The sequence below is a fragment of the Phyllostomus discolor genome, chromosome 2 (assembly GCF_004126475.2).
Source record: "Phyllostomus discolor isolate MPI-MPIP mPhyDis1 chromosome 2, mPhyDis1.pri.v3, whole genome shotgun sequence".
NCBI lineage: Eukaryota > Metazoa > Chordata > Mammalia > Chiroptera > Phyllostomidae > Phyllostomus > Phyllostomus discolor.
In genome coordinates this window covers 2,594,899-2,621,229 of record NC_040904.2, presented here as the reverse complement: position 1 = coordinate 2,621,229, position 26,331 = coordinate 2,594,899, and the positions used below count along the sequence as shown (strand labels likewise).

Below are 26,331 nucleotides of genomic sequence, written 5' to 3'. Positions count from 1 at the left end.
CAGCAATCGCCTGAGAGGACAAAAATCAGAACTGGGGACACCACTAACAGCAGATCCGACAGCACTCTCTACCCCTTTGAAGACCAATGTCCTCACTTCATTTTGACTCTTAACTGTTTTGGTCACTATTACTCTTCGCCAATTCTGAGCCTTAGCCTGAGCCAACATAAAAATACACACGTCAATGTCTGGAGAGTCATGTCATCACTGAAGAGCCGCTAGGCCGGATGTTTGGCTGGCTTAGGGCATGCCATGTGCAGGTACCACCCGCGGGCGGCCACTCTAAGGACACGCAGACCGAAGGATGGGCCCCTGACACGAAGCTGCGCTGAGCGAGTCGCACTTTCAAGCACGGGACCTACTACCGGGAAGCAATAAGGACGGGCTCCAGGGACCTCAGCCTAAATGAAGTGATGTTTGCACAGCTAAGAATAAACAATCCTCATGGATATGCTAATAATCATTCCTTATTTACAGGCATTACTACTCTAAACCTGACCTACTGCTATATACACACAGACAGACACAAGATGATGCATTTTACATATCATACCAAGACAAGAGCACAGAGAAGACGGGGGGACCCTCTGAACATGGAAAGGGGGGTGCCCACAGAAACATCCCCGACCCATCAATGCTGTAAATTAAAAGGGTGAGAAGGCTGCCCAGCCAGCACGTTAATCCTCACTGCTCAAGTGCACAGCAACGCACTCCAAGAAAACTTCAATTCCCACAGCCTGACGCCAATTTGAAAATGTAAGATCCCACTATTTCCTCAAATACTGAAAGGCTGTCTCCAAGGAGGAATGGTTCCTTAGGAAAGGGACAAAGCATGGACCAACCTGGAGTCCGGAGTCAGACACCTGGTCATCTGTCTCCCCACTGGACCCTGTGACCCAGGGCATGTCAGAGCCTCAGCCTCCACATGAGAAAAGGGTGGTCCCATTTAATTGGCCCCCAACTTACAAACTGAGAAAAAAATTCTGCAAGGCACACTAAGCTCTCAAAAATCATGCTAGTCATACATGAATTATTTTTTCCTCTACAGACTCAGTCCATCAGAAAGCTTCCTGGAAATGGGAAGACATTATGCAATCCAATCATTTCTAAATCAACTTTGGACTAATCAAGTCCATCATTAATTAATGAAACTGGTTTATAGAATACAAAAAAACTTAAAGTGATTAGGACTGAGTTTTGATTCAAAATCTACAAAAGTACCTAAAAAGTAGTAATTTTCCCTAAAGATCAAAAGCTGAATAAAATCATGCAATTTAAAAAGTCTCAGATTACAGAAAAGTCAAAGAAAGTAGATACACAGTCAGCCAGTCTCCTTCACCTGTCCCGGAGCTGGGAAAAAGGACGGTGTGGCGCACACTCGGAACCGTGTGCGTGCGGAGCCCACCCGGGGCCCCCCTCGCACCCGCTCCTCATGAAGGGATCAGCCTGTGGAGAGTGACCCCCGCTACAAAGGATGCAGCCATGGACCGAGCCACGTCAAGACAAAGGGTCCTGTCCCACAGGCACTGCCCTGCTCTCCACGCGGCATGCCCCCACGCCCAGCAGCGCCCGCTCGTGGCACCTCTGGACACGCTCTCCTTTCCATGAAAACGCCGTCTGCCAGCCCGCCCAGGGCAAGGGGGGCACCGAGTCTCCTGTTACCGATGGCCACTCCGCACCGCAACGCCCTCATGCTCCAAGTCACTGACCTTTTAGGCAAAAATGCAGAGGCCGGGTACAGAAGGCAAGTCTTTTGAAAAGGCAGGTCAAGGGAAATAACTTTCCCAAGGGTACAATGTGACCTCAGATGGAATTTTCTCTAAAAACAGCCTCAGCAGATCATGAGCTGACCAAGCAGGGCAGCACGGAGCCCAGACCCCGTCGCTCTGTCCCCAGATGTCTGAACGCCCTCCCCTACACGGGGTCTGCACGGGAAGACGTCTGGCCAACAAAGAACGTTGCCAAGTGACAAGAACACATCCAGAGAGTGAGTGGAGTCCGAGCAATCCCCTGCTTAGCCCAAGGTGACCCAGCACTGCCCAGAGGCTGCTCACGTCCAAACCATGTGACAAACCTTCACCCGGCCGGCACGTGCAAAGACCACGGGCAGTGCCATTTCGTCTCCCCCTGGTCACTTAACAACACAGTCATGACGTGTACCTTTTACAAAAACAGACATGGTGCTCATTCGAGCGTGGTGCAGCAAAACTTCAAAAAACAGGAAAGAAGGACCTGGAACAAGCTTTTCCCCAACACTGCGTCTACTGGCGGTGCCCGAGCGGCTGCAGAAAGACACGCCCTTCCCTCCGGCGGTCAGAACCTACAGGCTCGTGCGGACACGAACCTGGCACCTGGCCTGCCTGTCCCGGAACAAGCACCTCGCGAGCACATTGGTTAGATTTTCAGCACACAATTGATTATACAATGTCTACAAAATCAGTTCTTTTTAAGTGGCAGTAGGGATTACAGAGACAGGAAAAAACTTAAGAGACTGGCCAGTCCCCCGCTCCAGGTCGAGAAGGTCCGCCGCGAGTGGGCAGGGCGGACAGGGCACTTTTCCCGGGCATCTCAGCATGTACTCTCTGCGCTAAGTGTTCTATGAGAATAATTGCTCTTACTTTGGTATGAAAAATTTTAAACCACATTTGCACAATTCAGTCTGTTAAACAAGTTTTGCTTCACTTAGGTTGAAAATTTACTTTCATCCATCTCTGGGAAAATAAAGTCTTGCAAATAGATGATGTTCCGCTAAGTAAAATTTGGCTAAAACCTACAGCGTAAACAATGCCTGAGAGATGCAACAGTTACATAAGTCTTTTTTTTCTTTCAAAGACCAGTATTTTAAGTTAGTGTTTCATCATATCCTTAAAAGTTCATAAGGAGAAATAAACAAACATGAAAATTCCGAGTGAACACACAGCAAAAAGTCCAATGTTCAGTATTAGTTTAACACGGGGAGGCTCTTCCAGCATCTGTAAACAGACAGCCTCCTCCTCCATCAGGTCTCTGAGGCTCCTCTTGCTGAGGCTCTTACTTTTGAAGCCACAGAACCAGTCCACGTACTTCCAGTAGCGGCCCCCGTCCTCCGTCTCTTTCTTCCTCTCCTTCTCCCCCATGAGCGCCGCTTGCCCGTTGGAGTAGGCGTCCACCGGCGTTTCCGCCTCAGAATGGCCTAGGGAAGCCGCGGGGTTGCCCTCCTCCCTGCAGGTCACCAGGAGATTCACGTCTTCAGGCTGCAGGCCCTTAATGCTGTCTTCGGATTTCCCATTGGGGATGACGTGGTTGACGGCCTCACTATTCTCACTGCATCTCAGGATGCTCTTCTCTTGCATCTTGTACGGTTCATCTTTCGGGGAGCAGCTCTCCTTCACCACCAGGCTCTTCTTCGACCAAAAGGTGGTGGTACGAATCTGCTCCTTCGTGGGGGGTGGCGTGAGAAGGCTGACAATCACAGTAACGAGTCCTGTGACCCAAAACAGCGCTGTGGCCACATACATGTAATGGATGTCTTTGATGAAGCCCGGCCGGTTGTCAGGCTGGTCACACTCTGGGGCCCGGTAGGCAAAGGCTAGTGTCAAACGGACCACTCCGAGGACAAAGCCAGCCATTCCGCCATAGAAAGCCCCCTGTTCATTGCAGCGCTTCCAGAAAATTGCCAGAAGGAACAGGGCCGCGATTGGGGGCGTCAGGTAGTCCGCCACCTCCTGAATGTAAAGGTACATCTGGCCGCCTTGCATCTCCACGATGATCGGCACCCAGGCGATGCTGATCACCACCATGAAAGCCACAAATATGCGCCCCACAATCATGAGCTCCCGGGAGCTCGCGCTCTTGCGGATGAGCTTGTACACGTCGAGGGTGAATATGGTGCTGGCGCTGTTAAAGATCGAGTCCAAGTCACTCATCAGTGCCGCAATCATCACGGCCATCATCAGGCCCCGGAGGCCCACGGGAACCAGCTTCATCACCAGCCGTGGGTAGGCGATGTTGGAGCACCCGGCTCTGCTCCCACACACGTGCATGCAGTGCTCGGGGTTGATGCAAGCAATGTCGTCAGCAAACAGTATCCTGGAGATCATGCCTGGGACCACGATGATAAACATTGGCAGAAGCTTCAGGAAGCCAGCCATCAGCGTGGAGCCTTTGGCGTGCGCAATGTTCTTGGCCGCCAGCACCCTCTGCACGATGACCTGGTCGGCGCACCAGTACCACACCGACGCCGGTGTCTGCCCGAGAACGAACCCGGGCCAAGGAACGTCTTCATCCGTGGGGTTGCGCAGCATTTTCAGCGCGTCTTCCTTGGGGTGGACGTTACAGGAGTTGGTGTTGGAAAGGTTGTAGGTCAACAAGATGGAAGTGACGTTGGGTGAGGCCAACATGTACCTCCTCTTAACTTCCTCAAACCCGCCAATCTCCATCATGCTGATGACCATGAGCGTGAGTGCCCCCACGATCATGAGCAGGGCCTGCAGAGTGTCTGTGTAGATCACCGCCACAAGGCCTCCGGTGACGGTCAGCAGCGCAGTCATGCCAATGAGCAGGATGACAGACACGTAAAGGTTCCAACCCAAAGACTCCTGGATAAAGAGGGCACCTGAGTACAGATCCACTGAGAGCTTGGTGAAGATATAGAGAATCAGAGACAAGGCTGCAAAATAGACCTGAATCCTATGGCCACCAAACCGCTTGGACAAGTATTCAGGCATGGTGTACACCCCTGACCGGATGTAAATGGGGATGAAAACCCATCCCAGCAGTTGCAAAAGCAGTAAGGCATTGAACTCCCACGCGCCCACTGCAAATCCACTCGCGGCTCCAGATCCTGCCAGCCCAATGAAGTGCTCACTCCCAATGTTGCTCACAAACAGAGAGGCACCAATCGCTACCCAGGTCATAGAGCGCCCGGCCAGGAAGTATCCGCTCACGGTGCTTCTATTAGACTTCCACATGGCAAAAAAGCCAATGCACATGACCAGGACAAAGTACAGGGCCACTATGGCAATGTCTGCTGTCTCCAGAACAGCCCTCATTTTGGCCACTTTGTGAGTAAAGGCGTCCAATGACAGAAGCGTCCGACTTTCTATTTACTCATCAGTAACCCAGCCAAGTCTGTCAACCACGCGTGCACCGGACTACACAGAGCAACAGAGCAGGTCAAAGTCTTTGTCCTTTGGTTTGCTGTCTTGATGGTGGTGGCTGCGATAAACTTGGAAGGAGACAGTTTAAATTTTCCTCCGCTTCTTAATTGGAATTGAGAACTTAGCTCGTACTCTTACTCCACTCTCCACAAGACCATCAGCATTTACTCAGGTGCTGGAGGAGAAATTCTGAGTTGCAGCTAAGTCTAGTGAAGCCTACTGTACCAACCCTGCAAGGCAGCAAAGACAAAAGACAAAGATTGAATTAGAGGAAGCTCGCACCACTCCACGAGGAAACGTTCAGTCTAGCAAAACGGCACAAGACATTCTTTATAAAAAGGAAATAAAACTTTTAAAATATACTTCATTTCCACAGGAAAGCGCAATCTGTACTATCACAGCTGATACTTAAAGTCAGTGAAAACATTTATCATTTTGAAAAAGAACAGAAATTCATCAACCTCGTAATTAAATGGCCTGACTCGCTAGCAACTGAGCACGGCTCCCGTGACACCGCCCTTCCTTGTCTTCCCGTGTATCTCAGACTGGAACAGCACCGCGATCTTAAAACACCTTAAAAGGGGGAAAACACTAGTTCATAAAGAGCTCCAAAATGAATCTTCACATACTACGAATCCCAAGAGTGACATGACAGCCATTGAGCTGCCCGGTGAGCAAGCAGGTGGCGTTTCCTAGGTGTTCCCATCTACCCAGAGCGGAAAACAAAGCATTGCTTAGTCTATGCAAATCTGATGTTGCAAAATTTCCCTCAATTCCTACTAAAAATGTCCATCTGTACCAGTCATCATACAGGAACCTAGAAATTGTGAGGTGACTCCTGCCCTAAAGGGAAAAAGGACATTCCACACACACACACACACACACACACACACACACAGTAGGAACACACAGCTCACAAAACCGCCCTAACATTTTACTCTTCGGAGCTAGAAGAAGACACATTGAATGATTAAAACAAATGTTCGAAGAGGTAATCTCCTTCCCTTCCTTTTCATCAGGCAATTATTTCCAAGCGGCTCTGAGAGGATAAAAGCACCGACGTAGGTCTGATTGTGTGGAGTAGGTTTTTCCTTTTCATGCTTTCCTGTTGAAGGGGATAGAAAGCAGGGGGAGGAGGGAGAAAGAGGAAGCTTTCTGGAAGACTGAAAAATAATTTGATTTTTATTACCTCTTCCAAACCTCAACAAAACAGACATTTGTCAACCATAAGATAATAAATCATCTTCAGTCAGCGAATCAGGTATTTTTCAGCCTGGGTTAAGAAAATCACCCTGCAAAACACATTTAAATTTACCTAAAAACAAGTTTGTGAATTTGATGGTTTTTCACCTGGAAAAGAGACAAATTCTGAATCTTCAAAGTTAATAGTAAGTGTAGCCTACAGATCAACACGCACCATTGTTATTCAAACCACAGCCTTCCGCATAAGCAGCCTCCAGCGAAGTGTTTTTCTATGCTTGACAAAGCACACGCCTTTTGATGAATCCAGGCATTTTCTTTAAAAATCAGGAGCAAATTTAAGTCCTATAAATGATACTAAAGCTACCTCTTTTCAAAACTATCCAACACAGACCACAGTACTAAAAACTAAAACACACACCTTTCACTGGCTGGGGATGGAGCTGAAAATACAGCCTGACGCTCAATGCCCTGCCAAATTAGCTTAATAGGTCTAATTCATAAAGCTGCTAGACAGAAAAACTCGGTCCCATCTTTACACCCTTTTTAAGCATAAAGCACTACAATAACCATATCAAGAAATGATAAAAATCCTTCATCTTAAAAGCCAGTGTCAACGACAGGCATTAAGGAAGCTGCCACACACTGCGAGCTGGGATCCGCATCACACTTCGCACTTGCCTGGTCCTAGAGGTGGTCAGATTTCTGTCCACTTACCAGTCCCCCGCCAAAAAAACTTTCTGGTTTCTGAAAAAACACTAGGACACTTTTACCGAAGTCTGATCAGATGCCCAATGAACAGGACTTCGAAGGGCGCCTTTCCAGTCCTGGAGGGCCGGTCCTGCGTCCCAGCCCAGCCACGCGGCAGCGGCGGGGCCCAGCCTTCAGCTCAGCCCTCTCGCCGGCGACCCAACGCCCTCGCGGTCCCCGTGGCCTCGGTCCGGCTTACACAGGGGAGCCCAGCGCACTAGTCAGGGGGCCCTTTCAGGTGCCACTGCACCTCCCCCGGAAGGGCCAAACGCCCAGAGTGGTTTTTTATTGGGGGGGAGGGGGGGTTGTGGCAGCAGCTTTTTGTGAGAAGCAGAACAAGCACTTCCTCTTCTGGTCACTGAAGCACTGCTACTGTCAGTGGCCTTGATTTTCATGGTCCAGGGCGGTTCAGGTCAGATACATCAGCTTTGCTCCGCCCCCCAATAAGGTAAGCGCTCCAACTAACGGAATTCCCACACTAGGTCCACCCTCGCTCGCTGCTCGGGAACAGGGCGAGAGGAAAGGCCTCCTGCCCACGGGAGGGCAGTGGCGGGGGGGGGGGGGGGGGGGGGGGGCAGCACCAGCCAGAGGCGGAGTTCACGCTAGGCCTCCTCAAACCCTGCAAAGCCACTGCCGCGAGTCCCCATCTGGACACCGCACCAGTGTGTGGGCAGGCTTAAGGTTTTTCAAATTAAACAAAAAAACATCCAGAGACCAGCACCTGGCAAAGACTGGAAAAACAAAACAACACCAAAAATAGGTCAATTTACCTTGCAGAAAAATATAAAATACTATAAAATATTTCAAATTCTAAACTTCAGACCTTTAGGAGGTGAATTGTGCATTCCTTAGAAATTATTCCAAACAACACGTACAGCATGTTTGAAATACCCTTCTCCTCCTTTTAAGGCAGCAAACATTTCTGCGACCGCTGTCCGCGGTGGGCTTCTGGGGCGACGGCTTCCAGGTCCGTGTGCGGGGCCCTCGCGAAGCAGTGCGGTGCGGCTGCAGGTGACGACCTACTTTTGCAGAAAGGCTACCGGGCATGTGCCCGCGTGGGACTTTACTCATGGGGACCAAGCGCAGTGCTCGTGGGGTGGCAAACTCCAATTCTGCCTTTTGGAACTTTTTGGGGTCTCCTCCCCAATACTCTCACCCTGCGGCTGGCTGAACCTGTGGATGCGGAACCTGTGGATGCGGAGGGCCAGCTGTGAAGCGAACACTGTCCGGAGACCTTTACTCTGGGGAAGGACATGCATGGAAACGTCTTGTCTTTGGCTAAAATGGAGTTTAGTTTGGTTTTTATTTCTAGGGCTGAGCTGGCTCACAATTCAAGTAACGCTCTCAGGTGAGAAATGTGAGGCCGCAGGTGGAGGGCTAGGTGTGCGGGCCAGCTCCTCGGCGGCACACTTGCAGGAAAACAACTGTTCCCACAATGGGAGGAATTATCTGCAGGACGTATAAAGAACACGGTCCCCCAGTGACAAGAGACAGAAGAGACGTCACCAAATCGCGAACTCAGGGATGTTCTGAACCAGCAAACTCCCATCCACACCCAAAAGAGAGGCTTCCTTCTCAAAAAGTAATGTTTTATTGACAATTTTCCACAGAATTAAATACAATTTGGTGCTCTTTCAGGTACTTGGATAAATTAAATTCCAACTGAAGAATTAATCCCAACAGGTAATATACGTGTTGCTGTGTCTGAACAGCTAGAGAGGAAAACAGGAAAGACCAAATTTAAATCAGTGACTAAACTCCTACAGGTAACAGAATCAAATTATAATTGGTAATAACGGCCAAATCTAACATCTTTCTCCTAAAACCTAGGTCCACCATGTAATACGGAGACCCTAAGAGTGAGCACACGACACCGCGGCTCGGAGTGGACCTGAGCACTGCACCGCACAGGGTGGCCCGAGCAGGCCCCCCGACCCTCTGGCGGCCAGCAGGGGCCGGTGGCACGGCTGAGGCGGCGGACGGAGGGCCGCTGGAGCGCTGGGAGTCCGGACCCTGTCCCTGCCTGACGGTGGGACTGCAGCCCCAGAGCAAGCCGTGGGCCTCGACGGACTCGCCCGCCACACCCGACCCCAGCCCGGCCCCTGAGGACTTAACGAGGGATCACGCACACACAGAGAGTGTGTGATACTGCCCAGTACAACGGGCAGGTGCTCGGTGAACGTCACTTTACCTTCAACTTACAAAGACCCCAAGTGACAGTATCGGCTCCTTTCAAATTGAACAGTCAACCACATGCAGGGCATCCTCGGATCCTCGTTACAGATTTTTTAAAGTAGATAAAGTAAGGTATTAAATGTCGTTCTCTCACAAGTACTCTGAAGAGGGTCCCAACCACCCATCAACTATTAGTTCCTATTCACGTCAGTTTACTCAAGTAAACCACAAAAAACAACGAATTAACATAAATTTCTACTTCGGGACTTCCCACGTTTCAGCGAAGCAAACCCCACTAGTGGGGCTGACTGACAGCGCTGGTCCCCAGGGCCATGCGCTGACACAGGGCCATCCCCGCCAGCGGGGTGCACTGGAACACTTCCCGTGTGGACACGCCGTGGGGCATCTGTGCGCGAGACAGCGCTCCTGTACGACCGATAAAGCTCCGGCCGCCCTTCAGTCACAGCCGGCGCTGAGGGGGACGCTCGCACGCAGAACCGTGTGACCTGACACCCTGTGACACAGCACCGCTATCACATCCACAACCTCGCTGCTCACGCTGGTCCGAGTCCGCGAGAAATCCAAGAAGCCCCTCTGGAGCCCAGGGGACGGACAGTCCAACTGCACTCCGGGGGCCCCAGGCCGTGGGCGCCACCACAGGGGCTCCCGGCAGGCCGCCTGCGGCGGGGGCAGTGGGGAGCTGTCATGGGGGTGCTCTCCCAAGTAAAACACTTTTTCAGATAAAATTCATTCACCTAAAAAGTTCGTGAACGACCAGATTTCTCATTTCACACACGCATCCCCCAGGATACACCCACGTTCACCTCCTTCCGTCCACCGGAAGCCTGTTTGGGAGGCGGCCCGGAGCACGGGGACCCTGTGAGCGAAGGGGGGCCGACGCTGGGGCTGCCTCTCTGTGGGTCCGGGACGGGGGCAAACCCAACAGCCTTTTTTTTTTTTTGAGAGATGGAGTATCAGAGCAACAGCACACCGATACCAGATCACATGCTCCTGATGGCTAAAACATCCATTAACCTTCAGCGGGCAGAATCCGAGAGGCTCCGCACTGCTCGCCCATTACCGGCCGGGCACCAAAGCCGGCCAGAGGCCCCGGGCGTGGAGGCCGCAGCCCAACGCCCGTGGGTGCTGGGCCTGCGTGCCGTGCGCTCCACGCTGACCCTTGCGGCGACCACAGGGCTGTGCAACCAGTACGACCGCCTCACAGGCGAGACAACTGAGCCACGGCGGGCGCGGGACCGGCCCGGGATGCAGGTGTCCGCGTCCCCGGCAGCGCTGGCACAGGCACCTGTCCTGGCAGCTGCTGCCCTGTCACAACGCTTCCTTCACGGAAAGGACGCCGACCAGCCACTCCTCTAACATAACGTTCAACTCCAGTGTCTACGTCTGACCGCCCATCAGTGGGCAGGTGTGTGGAGAAAAACAGAGTCGAAACAAAAAGTCCCAGGTCGGGCGTCTCGGGCGGAGAGAGGAAATGCACGGGACGGCACAACCGTGCCGGGTCGGCCGCGGGGCCAGGCTCTCACCGCCCAGGGCTTGGCCCCCCACTCTCTTGCCTCGGCAACAGGATCGGGACCCCAGGTCCTCCCTGCGCCTGGCTCGGTCCCCAGGGCTGTGTCGCCCCACCCAAGCCCGTCCTCCTCTGCCAACTCCCGTGTCGGGAAGACACCGGGTTGAGAGAGCTGGTGCGTGCGATCCACGGGTCTCCAAGTTCCCGCAGGAAAACCTACGGACCGCCGTTTCTACTGAACGAAGTGTTCGTGGCCGCCCACCCTTTAGCTTGGGCGTGTCAATAATTTGGGTCGTACCCCGTACCCCGTCCTGCTCTCCAAGAAGGGCAGCCCCACCCTCACCACTGTTCAAGCCGAAGTATCCGCTGTCCTCGCACAGCTCGCTCACCCTCGCACCGCACGCACAACCGACCCTCGGCCTGCTGGCTCTGTCTCACAAGCTCATCCGAGTCAGACCACCGCTCATCTCATCTGCCAGCACCGCGGTCCGGATCACCAACACACCGCATGCAGCGAACCAACTGCCCTGGTCTCTAAACCTGCCCCCGAAGCTCTGACCCTTGGCCCACTACAAGGCAGCAATGCACACGGCCAGCTGTCCCCGCTGAGGTCACACTGCGCACTGCGCCGAACAGGCCTCAGGGCCTCGACACTGCTTCCCACGCACGGCACACACCCAGGCCTTCACCAGGCGTGCTCTCCACTCATTTACATCGCTGCCGAGGGTCACGTCCTCCACCGTCTCAATTCCTCCTCATCCTGCTTCACTTCTGCCACGGCACTCACCACCTTCTAGCACACCATAGAACGCCCCTGCGCTTGTCTCCGCGCGCCGCAAAGCAAACTCCGTGAGGGCAGAGCCGCGCCCGCGTGGCTCGCGGACGTGCCCTGGGTCTGGGGCACTGCCAGGCACGTGGCCGGTGCCCAAGTGCCTGCTAAACGGACGAGTCAGGTGTCAGTAACCAAGTCCCCAATCGATCTACACTGCTGAACTCCAGCGGCCCACACAATGGTCAGCGGTGGCTTTCTCTTTAAAACGGTGAGAGCCGGCGGACTGCAAGGCCGGGCAGGAGAGCACTCCCCCGGCCCCCGAATGAGCGGCCGTCTCGGTCTTCCACGCCGAGCGCACCGAACTCGGCAAGGACGCCCTCTGCCGATGGAAGTCTCCCTGGGCCACGACGGAGCACAGGTCCGTATCTGCCACCACCCCTCATCCCAAACTCCCACCGAGGGGCCGGCCCACCGCCCTGCATGGCACTGCCTCCCAGCCCCAGCGTGCTCCAGACTGGACCACTGTGCCTGTCGACGGGCCCCTCACAGGGGCAGTGACGGGCACAGGTCTTCCTCACACGCGTGCTTGCTGTGCCGCGGCCACCTCCGCGCCATCGAGAACTCAGGTGGGCGCGAGCGGGCAGCACGTCCTCTCGACCCCCTCCCCGCAGGCCCGGCACCCTGCTGAGGTCGGCTGAGTGGGAACTCCCGCCTCTCCGCCTCTCCCCTGCCTGGGGAGAGTTCCAGTTCCCAGGAGACGGACCAGTTCGGTTCGCCGCAGTAACCACCATTTGCCACCACTTGTGCCAGGCGGCACTTCTCCACGACACGTGTCATCCACTCATCGGACCCTCACGAAGACCCCAGGAGGAGGCACAGTAACAGTCCCCAACTCACAGATGGTAAAACTGAGGACATCAGACGGGGTCGCTACTGGGATCCAGAAACATGCTTTGTGAAGGTGAGGGATATCCTTTCCTACACTTTCCAGGGAGCTGCACATGAAGTGGAAATAAACACCAGTCAGAAAAGTCAATACAGGGATGATGATGCAACTGGAAAGCCGCCCTTTGCACTGCCTAGCAAGCTGACGTCCCAGGCAGGGGAGACGAGGGCTGCGGGACCCTCACCGGGAAGGCTGCCGGGGCCGCCGACACCCGCACCGGCCAGGACTCCTCTCCCCTCTTCAAGGCCGGCGCGTGCCCCTGATGGGTACCACACCCAGGCACGCTCACGTGCTGCTGCCAAACCAAACACCCTGAATCCACTGGGACTGCTCTACCTGCGACTTTACAGAAAGCACCCAGACCCCAAGAACAGTAAGACACCAGAAAATGATTAACCAAATTCGGGGGGGTGGGGGTGGCGGGGAGCTACTCCAGCCCCGCAGCAGCTAAGGACGAGGACAGGGTCCAAAAAGCGGCCCCTTAGGCAGCCTGGCCACTCTTCGGCCCTCAGAGGCACTTACTTACATGCCTAGACGGCAGCGCCACAACCCCCAGGGCTGGGCGGTGCACCACTGCCACGCACACGGCCTGTCGCTGACAGGACGGCCGCTACCTGGCACAGGGGACTTAGGGAGCCATCGATCTGGACCTTGTTTGGGTTCAGGTTCGTGCACGCCAGCTGTGGAGGAGCAACCGAGACAACTCAGGGAGTCTGACCACGGACTGGTTCGGCATTTCATAAAGGCCCTACGGTTGTCTCTGTAGAAGGCCTCATCTTTCGGACACGTCCTAGGCATTTCCAGGTGAAATTTCCTGTCTGCATTTGCTTCCACGGGACCCAGCGATAACTGGTTCAAAATCGCCAACAGAGGCCGAAACCAGAGGGAACGTGCTGGAGAAAAGAATGTCCCGTCTCAAGCTTGTCCCTCCATAAGTCACTTAGTTACAAAAGGGACAAAGGCATGTTTGCAATGGAGCGCTCTGACGGACACCGCCTGCCTCAGCGGACTGCCTGGCGTCACCAGTGAGACGGCCCGGAACGCCTCCCGACGGGGTGCCCCGACACCTGGCCGTGACCCTCCTGCCGACGACGTGTGACCCGTGAGGAAACCACCAGACAAATGCAGAGTGAGGGGTTCCGCAGACCGGTGATGACAACGGTTTGAGAACTTCCCAGACCAAGGTGGCTGAACTAGATGCAGGGTCCTTAACTGAATGCTGTATTAGAAAACGACAGGATATTACTGGAGTAACGGCAAACTTGAACATAAATCCGACAATTCAGAACAGCACTGAATCAAGGTCGAATTTCAGTGTAAGGGTTGTTTTGGCTGGAAGAAGCCCCGATCCTAAGAAAGCCACGTCAAGATGCCTACACCTTTCCAATGACAGAGATTCTTAAAATAGGGCAAATACGGATACTTCTAACAATGAGTGATGCAGGCAAAAGGCTTCCAGGCATTAACTGTTCTTGTAATAATTCTAAAGGTTTAAAATTTTAAGATAAAGTTAAAAATATATAAAATAATCCAGCAAAAAAACCGGGGGACTGGAGATGAAGTGAGACTGGTAAACGCGGATGAGCTACTGGAACCAGGTGGTGGGAGACTCCCTGAACTCTGCAGTTTTCGGGGTGAGCCCGGCCCGAGTCTCAACTCTCACCCGAAATGCAGTGACCAGTGCCTGCGGCAATGTCCAGAGTGGCCACCGGAGGAGGAGGTCCTGCGGGAAGACGTGGCACTGACCCATCCCCAGGGCCGCTGCTCCTCTCTGGCCGGCCTGCAGCCGCCCGTGAGCAAGCCCGCCCGACCCCACCCAGGGCCGTCCTGCTCCTGCTCCTGCCCCCGGCAAGGGACTCGGCAGGGCCCTCACCGCACCCTCTCGTCCCACCACCGGGCCTGAGCACTCCGGCGAAGATGGAGTCTGCCACGTTTTGCCCCTTTATCCTGCTGTCTCTGACTAGAACGTAACCTACCCCAAAGCCAGCGCTTTGTCCCGCAGCGTGCCCCTCTGCTCCCCAAACACCTGCTCCCGCCGGGAAGAGACCGCAGCAGCACTTCCTCCGACCTGCAGGGGCTCGGGCTGCACCGCCACTGCCCGCGCTCCTTCACAGGTCCGACGACCCGGCTGGAGAGACCGCCATCGAGTCCCGGCCCAGCCGCTGCGTGCACGGCTGCGTGCACGGCTGCGTGACCCCGGGCGCCCTCCGGCCTGTCCTTTCATCCGTAAAAGGGAAACCACGTGTGGCCCTGCCTGCACCGGCCACTGAGCATCGGGTGCCCCAAGCCTGAGGGCTCAGAGAGGCGCAACGCCCACCCCGGGCCACTGCGCGGCCCGCCCTCAGGTCTTCTGTTCTCGCCCCACTCGGTTCCAGGTCTGTGTTCCTGGAAAAACCATTCCTAGAACAGAGATGGAAGTTTCAACCTCTCCATGTGACCGAGGCCAGAAAACATAAACACCAGAGTCTTCCTGGTAGACCAGACTTTAATTCTCCAAGGAGGCTGGGTCATAAATAAAAAATCCTAAAATTGGAGTGTTTCCTCAGGCATATACTTTTGGTTGGAAAATTTAAAAACTTCCTAATTTTCCCCAAAGCTTAGGGAATATAAGATTTTCAAGAAGTAAAAACACATTAATAGGATAACTTGGACAATATTTGGGAGGACTGGGAAAAATGACGGTCTGAATGAACCTAGAAGATGGGCACGAAACTGAGGCACCACCGTGGAGATCACGAAATGCAGCTGGAGTTTCTCCTGGCATCTCACGCACAGGACAACAGCCCGGTGTGAAAATATGGCAAATCAGGGCCACAGCTGCTCGCACTGGATGTCAAAGGCAGGAGACCTTGAAATTAGAGTTTCCAATTATTCCACCTTAATCAGATAAATATTCAATAAAGAAGGTGACATGAAGAGGAATTTCTCTTCTTCGCATTCATCTTCTTAAACTGAGTTTGTAAAAGCCCCAGGTGTCCGTCCGCAGGTGGGAACTGCAAGCCCGAGGCTGCCGCTGCCGCCTGAGTCCGCTGGACTGCAGGTCACCCCCGGCAGAAACTTGGTGTCCGAGGTGGTCGCGACGGCGTACTTCACACAATTGCTTCCTCGTACAAACGCTGACAAGGCAGAAGGTAAGCAGTGCACAAGCAAAAGCGTAACAATTAGAACAGCCTATTCCTGGGTCCTAGATTTACGTAACGGGTTCAAGCGGTTTCTAACAGGACACTTGAACATACCTTTCCTGTCACATCTGCCCGGCAAAGGTCCTACCCCCAAGTTCGGCACTTCATTCAACAGCAGAAACACACTGCAGCCGGGATCTAAGCCAGGACTGACTGTTTCACACTCGCTGCATCCACAGAGGGCATCTGCACGCAGACTGGAAGCAGCAGGAGCCTGGGACCCGCCCTGGCTCTCCGCCCCTCGGACAGAGGCAGAAGGCTCCGGCCCGAAGGGCTCCCGGCCCCTGAAATCCAAGCGCAGCCGACGCTCACCACGAGGGTCTTCTCACACGGGACTGCTCCACGCCCACAGGGACCTGGCTGTCACAGCTGCACTTGGGACTCTTCCCCTAACAGAGTTAAAGCACTGGAACAGCCAGGTCGGGGTGGAGGAAAACGCTCTGACAGTGAAGCGAAGGCTCAAGAAAGACAAAACCAGGACTTCGTTCTCAGGCAGAGGCAGGCAGTGCCGGTTTAGGGGCACTGAAGGTTCCAGGTCAAGGTTGTGTCGTCAGGTCCACACGGTCCCTCACGATCTTGTGTGCAGGCTCCCACTCACACCCGCCTCCAGGGAGTGTCCTGGGGTGAGCAGGGACCCTGCAGGGAGGGAAGTGTAATCAGAGCAAACACAACTGTGGGACGAGGGGACCCAACAAGCCGACTGCACCCGGACTTGAAAAGCAGGATGAGCAAACTGGACCTGAGCTTGTATTTGTGATCTGCCGCTACGTATCGGGAGTGAGTGGGAAAGTGGGAAAAGTCAGTGCAGGTGATAACTTGGCCTCCATTCGGTGACGACAGGCAGCCTGGTCAGAAACACGCCCTCTGTCGTCTCCTTGCTCCACTCCCTATCTGGAGGGGCACCTGTTTTCCGTGGTAACAGTTTTTCAAGATCATGCGTCATATACGCTAATGGGTACTTCACAGATAGATATACCCCAAGCCAAAAAAAAAGTCATTTTCTAAACAAAGCTGTCTTTGCCCGGAAGCAGCATTTCAAACCTTTCAGAGGTTGTAAATCACCCAGACATTTAAAAAAAAAAAGGCAAAGTTGACACCCAACAGTTCACACTAACTCACACTTCGGGAGGTCTCAAGACAAGAAGATCTAAAACCAATTATCTAAATCAGAAATTACAAGATGGTAGCTGTCTCTAACCAACAAATACATTTCATCTGGTCCAATATCAGGAAAGTCAGATTCCCTGCAAAGTCTCGAGTTCTGGGCAGAACGGGGTAGAAGAGAAGGAGCCGGCACACCAGGCCCGCACCCCCACAGCAGCAGCAGACTGGAGTAGTGAGAGCCAGCACACGCGCACACACGCACCCACCCACGCATACCCCTTTCCCTCCAGCCACACGCCCACCCAACACTTTGCACCCTGAATTAAAACACTCCAAACTGTGACACAGTCCTCTAAGGCTGATGACAGCCATTCATACTTACCAGTTTAAAACACAGTAGTTAAAAAAGAATTAAAATCTATTCCTTAGGCAACTCTGTTAAATAGCTTTTATTAACCCATGAACACATTCACACTTCACCCTGCCATGTCCAAAAAAGGATAAAAATGATCTAAAAGTCAGCCGGCGTCACTATTCCTCTTGCTCACACTCATTTCATCACCCTCCGTGCACTCTCACACACGTCCCACAGGCCCGGCCCACAGCGCCCCACACCCCGCCCCACCTGACACCCCATCACACAGCCTCAGGGTGAAACAAGTGAAGGTGCAAAAGTGAAGCCTGAAACACAGCTGGGTTTAAAAGAACAACAGTTAGGTACACAACAAAAACATGCATCTTCTCTTGTAGAGGGTCTTATTTTTGACTTGTTGGAGCACAGGGACTTCCAGCTTATAAGACAATTACTAAAGATATCAATTAAGCATGTAAATGAAATATATACATTCCAGCAATGTGCCATAATGTAATATACTGTTTTATTTGAATTTCTATATAAACAAAATCTGTACCAATAGGAATGAAACAAATCTCTTCACAAATTAAATCACAAATTAAAAGGAAAAACTGTAGTGTTATACTGCTGCATCAAAAATGAAAAGTAAAATTTTAACTGGAAATACCATGTAAAGCAGAAATTAACCGGGTTATTATATCTGCTCTGTTGGTTCTACTAGAAAGCGGTCAGCCTTACACCTTTAGCCATCGGACAACTGGCAACCACACATTTATGGAATAAGTTAAAATTCCTTTTTTGTTTTTCTCCCACACCTGCCTCTGTTCGCCTCAGCGCTGACCTATAAACAGTACGGAATTCTTTCGACCTCCTCACCTGAGGCGCACACTCAGGCCCTACTCAGCCCTGGCTAAGGGAGGGAGGGAGGGAGGGAGGACGCAGAGGCGAGCACGAAGCCCAGGCGCAGGCACGGCGGAGCCGGTCCGGAGGAGCCCTGGCGCGCACGGGGCCGGCCCGGGCCAGCGGCTGTGGAGGGAGTGACACGCGTGTCTGACAGAGAGGCCGGTCCACGCAGGCGGAGTTCGTGGCGCCCCTCACACAGCCTACATCACACGACGCAAATGTCTGCCGTGTTTAATCATCGTCATGTGCGAACTATTAATGTAGAGTGGCTCGCGTTCGTTCCTTCTTTACTGAGAAAGCACCACGTTCCAGGCGGGACTCAGTCTCAGACTCTGATCAAGTAACTTACGTTCGGCATCTTCAGGAGTCTCTTCGTCAGTGAGACGGAGGCGGAGAACCAGGCAATCAAGTTCCGTGACTTGCCCGAGGTCGCACAGCCAAGGGGGTGGCGCACTGCACACCCACCGCCTCCGAGGTCACCGAGGTCACGTCAGCACCTCCTCCTCCAGGGCTCTCCACCCGGGGGGACGCTCCCCTTCCAGAGACGAGAAAACGGGGGTCCAGACAGGGCGCAGTCCCCAAGGAGCAGGTGCCAGCAGCCAGCCCAGGCTGCGATCCGTCTCTAAGGCTTCCCAGGGTCCCGTGCCAGGTCTGTTTACGCCAACACAAAAGAGCCGTTATCTTCCCCCAGGACCTCCTGTTCTCCGGTCCGGTTGGGGTAACGGAAGTCAGAGCTCCACGGAAGCAGCAGCATCCACACCCACAACAATCATATCCGGAAGTAACGGGGGGAAGGGGTTAAAGCTCAGATGGAAAATCAAAAAATCATACGTACATACCTTAAAACATTTTACTTAAGTCTAACACATAAATGTGCATGCATGTGCCAGTCTCAACTCGGGGTTGGAGCGCTCGGAGAAGGGAAGGGGCGCGTGGCTCCGTGGTCGGCCCCCTCACAGCGGACAGCTCTGAGACCCTCAGAGGGCAGTCCCCACAGTCTTCCTGGGCCACTGTCACTCTTCCTCTCCGACGCTCACTCGCTGCGGCCACATCTGAGCCTACAGTCGTCGTGTTAGTGACTCGCCTTCATCAGATCGCTCTAAAACACCCAACTGTTTTCAGGGGGTGGGGGTGTGCAGGGGAAGTCTGTACTCATTTTCACAGTTGACATGTTTAAATTATTATTGTAAAAACAAGATTCCCTGCCCTGAAAGAGTGTCACAAGCCACCACGACTTGAGACAAGCACACGGCTCACCCAGTGCAAGCCAAGTGCACTGACTTGAAAGCAACTCGCTAGCACAAGAGGCCAGCACACACCCAGGAGCTCTCTCACACCCAAGAACTGCCCCGAAGAGACGACAGCAGTGTTCTTCGTAAGGCAGCCAAGGCAGTGCGCACCTCACGCGCACAGCAGAGCACGGGCCAGGAACGAAACAGGCTCGAGCTTTTCGAGGCTGTGACTCTGTAATCGAGCAAGAAGGCGGGAGACTTCCACCCCTTCACCGGACACCAAGCGGCAGTCCACGGGCCAGGACCCGGAACCCCACGCAGGCCCAGAGGGAAGATCGCTGTGTGCGAGGCCACCGTGCACGTCTTCCTTCAACTGCCGTTCGACGTGCCGGGGAGTTAAGGCGGCCTTGCGGCAGGAGCTCCTAGAGGCGGTGGAGTACCGTGGAAAGGGAGGGCGCTCCCAGGAACGCAGTGTGCCGCAGCACCCCAGAAAGTAACAGAATGGTATCTGTGGGGCCTGCAGCAGGCGGCCTTGGGTGCCAGAATTCATCTGAACGTCTTCTTTTCAAAAAGGGGTGTGCTGCAATATAGCAGTACTGACACAGTCAATCAGTATGCGAAGGCAGTGAAATAACTGAAAAGGCTTTGTATTACTTTGTTAAAAATGCACTTCAATTGAATTCCTTTAAAGCATCTTAAGAACAATGTATTTTTGCACCCCAGGAAGCATATTTACAGGCATCAACCCCTCAGCAGTATGTTAGGGAGACCAGCTACGACACTGCGAGAATCGAGCAAGAAGGACGAGCGGTCATCCAGGACAGAGGAGAGACTGGGTGGGGTGGAGATCAAGGAACACAAAGACTGGAGTTTGTTCAGCTCCGGGTGACAGAGGACAGAGAACCCGTGAGGGGAAACGAGACAAGTTTGGGGTGGACAACCCTTTAAACCTGCGCCACGCCGAGTCTGCGGCGCCAAGGGGACATCCAGGGGCTACAGCCAGCACAGGTAAAGTACAAAATGCTAGAATTCTTAGCCTGTTCCCAAAAAAGCAAGGTCACCACGTGAAGGTCAAAGGCACAGCACACAATGAAGAGGGAGAGGAAGCGATCAAAGCAGGACGCTGGGAAACAGCGCAAGCGGCTGAGAGAAGCCCTGAGCCCGGGAAACCGCCTCGGCACACTCTGAATCAGGGTCAGCTGACCTCCACAGAAGACTGGACCGTACATACAAACAAGACACCTGCATTTATGGCTCTGACATTTGAATTTCACATAAGTATCACGTCATAAGATGTTCTTTTGATTTTCCCCCAACTCTTTAAACATGTAACCCTTCTCCACTCCCAGGCCTTACGAACGCAAGCAGCTGGTCAGATTTGGCCTGGGACCCCCCGTTCGCCACCTCCTCCTCCAAAGGCTTGAGAGCAACAAGCCTGAGAGGGCTGGGGGGACTGCCCTGCCCAGACTTCTGAGGGTGCTGCTTCTTTAAATTAGCAACTTACCAGACTTCCATTAAATTTGAGTGATTTTCTTAAATTGGACTAATTCCTTATATTTGACATCCCTGAGAAATAATTACATGCTGATGATGATCCCTGTTGCTTAAGAATACTGCCTTCCGCTAAAGAGAGGCACTCCTTATCTCCAACAGAAACATCACCCCCGTACCACGACTACAGCAAAGGCACGAGCTGAGAAATATCACTTCAGGACGCGTCCCTCGTTTCCTTCCAGCGCTTTCAGTCTTCTTTCAGGTGACTGTATCGTCTAAAGGCAGGAAGACCCACCTGCAGTCTGCATGTAAACACCCAGATTCGAAAACCCCCGCACGGCAGTATCAAACGCGAGTCACGAGCAACAAGACACAGACGGGAGTGCAGAACAGCCACTTCCGACGGGCGCTGTTCTTCGCACGTGCGCGCGGGTCTGTGGGGAAGGGCTCCTCGCAGCCCCCCCCACCCCTCGCCCCCCCTCGCACCTCAGCGGTGGCGCAGGGGCGGGACCGGGACTCCTCCGTCCATCGCTTGCTGCGGCAAGGAGCTGTAACCCAAGAACACTTTAATACCAGATGAAAGCATGACATTGTCCACAGAGCTGCAGTCTTTCATCACTGGATAACCATTTTAAGTTGTCCGATTTCAAGCAGACAAAAACCCGCAAAGGGTGATTATTAAAGATACCAGCTAAGCTGTTCAAGGGGCGCCCATGGGAAGGGAAAAAAGACTAACTTAGCCGACTGACAGCTAGAACTCAGATGTTTCCAGCTACCTTTCCCCTGCCACTACTTCCTAGTCACCGGATGCTGCCAAGCTGCAGTGAGCCGGGGCGGAGCAGGCCCGCATTTGAGCCCTGAGAACCCTATGCCTCCCCCAAAGGTGTGTCAAGTGCAAACACTTTGTAGCTATTGTTTTCAGAAGATCCTAACTTAGATACAACTCTGTAACTAATACAAAACTTTTGCCAGCTTTTCTCATCAAAAAGGCTTGAGTGAAGAGAAGTAAAACTCCACCACACCATCAGAAAATCCACTGCTTTCTACACTTTAGGAACTGGAACGTCACTACTTTGATTTCTTATAAAACCCAGGTGGTAAATTAAAGAACTATTTCAATAAGTTATCTTAAAATTCAACATATAATCTGCTTTTCAATAAAATTGCAACTAAGTGAGTGGTATTAAACATAGCTTGTGAAGTGTTTTAAAGAAAAAGAACTTTCCAAGCCAGGTATCTGCCCTCTTATTCCTACTCGGAAAACAAACACCAGAGGTGCATAAACGCAGCTGTACTACACACGCATGCATTCATTTAGCAATTAAGTCAGTTACTGTTTAAACTATGAAGCTTTAGTTCCCCGTGTAAAAACCCCCAGTAGAAAACTGGAGAAAACTCCAGGAAGCAGCATTCCCCAGGGCTCTCCCGACTCGGAATGTGCCCGTCCGGGCCAGCAGAGTCGGCACAAGTTAACCTGCCTGAGTGCGGTCGGCAGGGTGATCGTATGGGTGTAATAATTCATGGTCCTAATTTGAACATTTCACCTAAAATGTCACATGGTGTGCGCGGGTGTGAAACTGTTGTTACGGAATGACATGCTATGACTCGTAATAAAAAAGGGGCATTCTTTGCGCTGGACCCTGCACAAGACCGAAGAATGTCGATGCTCTGCACAGATCTTTCTTTTCACCTCGAAACTCCTCTTCCTGAACCCGTCCCAGTAACAAACGTCTGCGGTCTGCACAGCCTTCCCGGGCTTCCCTACACAGCAGGGGCTTTCCCATTCGCGCACTGGCAGTTAAGTCTTTTACCCAACTGAAATTAAATACCAGTCTTTAAAATCTAATTGCAAAGTGAAATCAAAGGGCACCGACCATTTTCTCACTCTTCAGAGAAAGGAGCTCAGAAATCAGTGTCAGAGGTCGCCCAAGAAATGCATGGCACCCCCCATCTACCTGACTGCGGACGCTGCAGGACAGGGCGCGGGCCGTCCGCTTCCTCATCAGCTGGCGGAAGAGACCTTCCACGCGCTGCATCCAGACCCCCAGACGCCGGCAGCCCCCTTCTCCGCAGCTGCGCGCTTCCACATCTGAACGCTGTGTTTCCCAGACATGCACACAACTCCCTGGTGCTACCTGACTGGGGCCGGTGCGCGACACTTCCAGAATCTTCTCTCCCTGGAGACTCCTCTACACACCCTGTCTAAGGTAGGTCTCAGCAACTGTCTTTTCAACTGGATGTGGTTGTCACCTTCACAGGCCTGTTTCCCAACACCCCTTACAGGATTTAACCCCGCTCCTTCTCCTACTAAGTTAAAACTTGGGGGAAAATAGAAACGACTTTGTTATAGGCACACGTTAAAATAAAAGTCAAGCTAAATGGCACCTGCAAATCGCTTTCTCCCGGGGAGGACCTGGTCTGCACACTCATCGCTGCACAAAGGCGGAAGGGAGGACGACGAGAGCCAAGGCTCCACGGACTCCCAGCTGCAACCGGAGGGGGCACTGCAACTCGTACGGGACTGATTAACACGCCATCGTGCGTGCCGGCAAGAACCCACCTCTGCACTACCCGTACCCTGAAACCTTTCAAGGGGGTGCGCCCACAAATGACTTTGCTACAGTGTTGTGAGAGCCCCAACAGGGCCTCTGCATGTTAAATTTAAAAACGCGTGAGTGTGCTCAATTGTAAGGAGCCCGGGTAGGGGTCAAAGGAAATAAAACTATGGGGAAGAGGGGGTAAGACACTCCGGGAGAGACTGAGAATGCTCTTCAGGCCGAGAGGGCCCCAGAGAAGAAACAGAGCGACACCTCTAGGAACCAGGAGAAGGCTGGAAAACTACCGCCTCCCAACTTCCACTTCTGCGCTAAGGGTTGTCCAAAATAGCAGATTTCTCCAATTCCAGGACACGTAAATGATCTGGGGAAATGTGGCAGGGAATGAGCCATCCCCTCGAAATGGTGTACTGTAAGAAGCATGTATTTCAGGATCTAAAAATATGAAAAATATGCGACTTCAAATGGAGGAGGAGCTCCGACAGGCTTCCCGGGCGGGGGGGGTGGGGGGGGAGGGGGGCACAAACCGCTGCAGATGAAAACCCAGGTCCCCAGCCCCCCAGGGGTGTGGCGCTCACGGCGGCACTCCGCAGTAAACACACGCACTGTTAGCTTCTTCCGTCCATCCCCCCACGCGCTGACCCTGTTTTAGAACGCTGCCCTCCTAAACTGAAAGCAAGGAAAACTGTTCAAAGCCAGCAAGTCTGTGTGTTTCTTAAACATTTGCAACCTACTTACAAGTAACTTCTGTGAACAAAAAATAAGTTTTGTTATTCTTTAATCTCACTTTATTTAGGTCAAGGAACTCTTCAGCACAAGTTCACCATCATAACACTGTCCTATGATGACCTTGGCAGCCGGCCTCGACGGAACTGCTCACCAAGTTCATCCTTAAGGTCCCCCCCCCAACCCCAGGACTCCAAGGCACTCAATTACTGTTTTAACCCCACTGTGCCGTGTGGCTGATCTAAACTATGGTGGGAAATGCATGCTCCGCATACGGGAGCATCCAAGAAAAAAAAACCCAAACCCACGGGACACAAAAAAACACACGCTGGCCTGGAACAGGAACCAATGCACGCGGCAGCTATGCCCGGGACGGATTTGAAGTCTCGGTTCAAAGGCTCCTGGCACGAACGTGCCGATACCCTGATTCTCCAGGGATCACCTGTTTCCTCCCCAGAACATGGTAAAACCGCAGGAAGTTCAATGACCGGCCTACCAGGTTCCACGGTAGCTCCCCAAATGCCCATGTGAAAGAGAGAGCTCCCGCAGTTTCCACGGGATTACAATGGTTTCCTTTCCAATAAACGTGGGTTTTGTTTTTCACTGTTTCTATTCTCATGAAGCAATATGGGGGACAGAAGGGCCAAGAAAGGGGGACTATGCCAGGGGCTCCACACCACGATCTTTTCTCTGCAATCCTAGGATGTCAAGCTGGGGGACACGCGGGCCTGTGCACTGGACCGGCCTCAGGGGACGAGAGGCACGGGATCCCTTCCTGCCGTCCAAGGGGCAGAGGCTGCAATCACTGCCTAGAGCCCTGTGACAGTCTCCGCGGAGCCTGGACCGCGCCACCCGGGCTGGGGTTCCGCCGAACTTCCTAAAAGCCCCTCCTCCAAATTGACCCAAAACATGATTCCCACAGAAAACTGGCCCAGGTCTCTAGCATTGAAAGAAGCTATGCTTCAAAAGTTCAAACGTAGTAATTTTTTTTATTATACCTGAAAAAAAAAAAAGCACACACCATACAGCAGCACACGCCACATTACTGCATTCACGGGAGAAGGGGGACTTCAGCGCCGGCTTGCGGCATACCTGACCCAGCACAGGGGACGAGGAGCCGCCGTCAGGCCGCGGGCCCCGTCCTGGGCCCCACCGTTACCTGTAAACGGGCTGCAGGTGCGCTCAGCGTCCCTCCACACCTGAAACGCCCTACCGCGATTTCAATCAAAAGCAGGGGAGGAAAGTTTCTTCCGGAAGGCTCAAAAAAGGTCACAGATTGGATGAATGAAACGGGGCTAAGGGCACTGGGCGCAGGACTGCCGCTGGAGTCAGAAAAAGAGAAGTCAACGATTTTTAACGTGAGACCGGCTCTAGGCGGCCGTGGTCCAGATACGACTGCACAACACGCTTTGGAGGACGGTTTTATTGAGCGGACGGTTCCGGGCGGGCGGCGGCGGCGGGCGGGCGACCGCGGGGCGGGTGGCGGCGGCGGCGGCGGGGACGGCGGGGCCGGACCCAGGCAGCTTCGCGACGACGGAGAGGGGTCGGACGCTGGCGCGTGTCCTCCGCGGACCTTCCACTGCCCCCGCCGCCCGCCGCGCCCCCGCCCCGCGCCGGCCGGCCGCGTGCGAGGCACACCCTCCCGGCCGCCGCGCTCCCGCGGTCACACCCCCACCGCCCGCGCGCACGCGGCCCCGCCGAGCCGCGCGCCCCTCGGTGCGGACGCCAGCCCGCGACCCCGGCCCCCTCCTGGCCTGGAGGAGAAGGGCGAGGGGCGGCGGCCTAGCGGCCGCGGGGCGCCCGCACGGGAAGTCGGGCTCTCCGGGGAGGTCACTCACCCGCTGCATGGCTTTCAGGATCAAAGCCAGCTCGTAGCGGGGCATGCCCGAACACACGGCGCGCCGCTCCGGCCCGCGGCGCCGGCTCCCGGGACGCTGAGACGCGCGGACCGCCGACACCCGCGGAGGCGCTAGGCCGAAAGGCTGCCGGGCGGCGAAAGCGGCTCTGGCCGCGCGAGCCCGGGCTTAAACGCTCAGGCAGCTGCGCAGACCGCGCGCCACGCCCCCGCGCGCCACGCCACGCCCCCTTCTTAAGGCGGCCGCGGCCCCCCGACAGCCCGGCTCCCCGCGAGGACCCTCGGGACCGCCGAGCCGGCGGCGGTAGCGCTGGGAGAGCGTTGTGGGCTCGGCCGGGGGAGGCCCACGGAGCCCTTACGCCCCCTCAGGTCTTGTCGCCGCCGCCGCCGCTGCGGCCAATGCCGCGCCCGCTACC

The 26,331-nt window shown here is 53.9% G+C and overlaps 2 protein-coding genes across 2 annotated transcripts in view; both read right to left on the bottom strand.

Annotated features, from left to right (window-relative positions):
• Window positions 1-26,105, bottom strand: part of MRPS6 (mitochondrial ribosomal protein S6) — a 55,020-nt gene extending 28,915 nt beyond the window's left edge. The window contains exon 1 of the mRNA XM_036017277.1: window positions 25,899-26,105. Within this exon, the coding sequence (XP_035873170.1) occupies window positions 25,899-25,943 (45 nt within the window). The 5' untranslated portion in view covers window positions 25,944-26,105. The remainder of the gene's footprint in view (window positions 1-25,898) is intronic.
• SLC5A3 (solute carrier family 5 member 3) lies at window positions 1,048-26,034 on the bottom strand. The gene is made up of 2 exons (XM_028503960.2): window positions 25,899-26,034; window positions 1,048-5,368 (listed from the first exon to the last, which is right to left on the bottom strand). The coding sequence occupies exon 2, from the start codon at window positions 5,028-5,030 to the stop codon at window positions 2,874-2,876; it is 2,157 nt and encodes a 718-aa protein (XP_028359761.1). The 5' UTR covers window positions 5,031-5,368; window positions 25,899-26,034; the 3' UTR covers window positions 1,048-2,873.
• Window positions 26,106-26,331: the final 226 nt, after the last annotated feature.

What these genes read in the sequence shown, in the direction of transcription:
- SLC5A3 (XM_028503960.2), bottom strand. Translation starts at nt 5,030, where the DNA reads ATGAGGGCTGTTCTGGAGACAGCAGACATTGCCATAGTGGCCCTGTAC.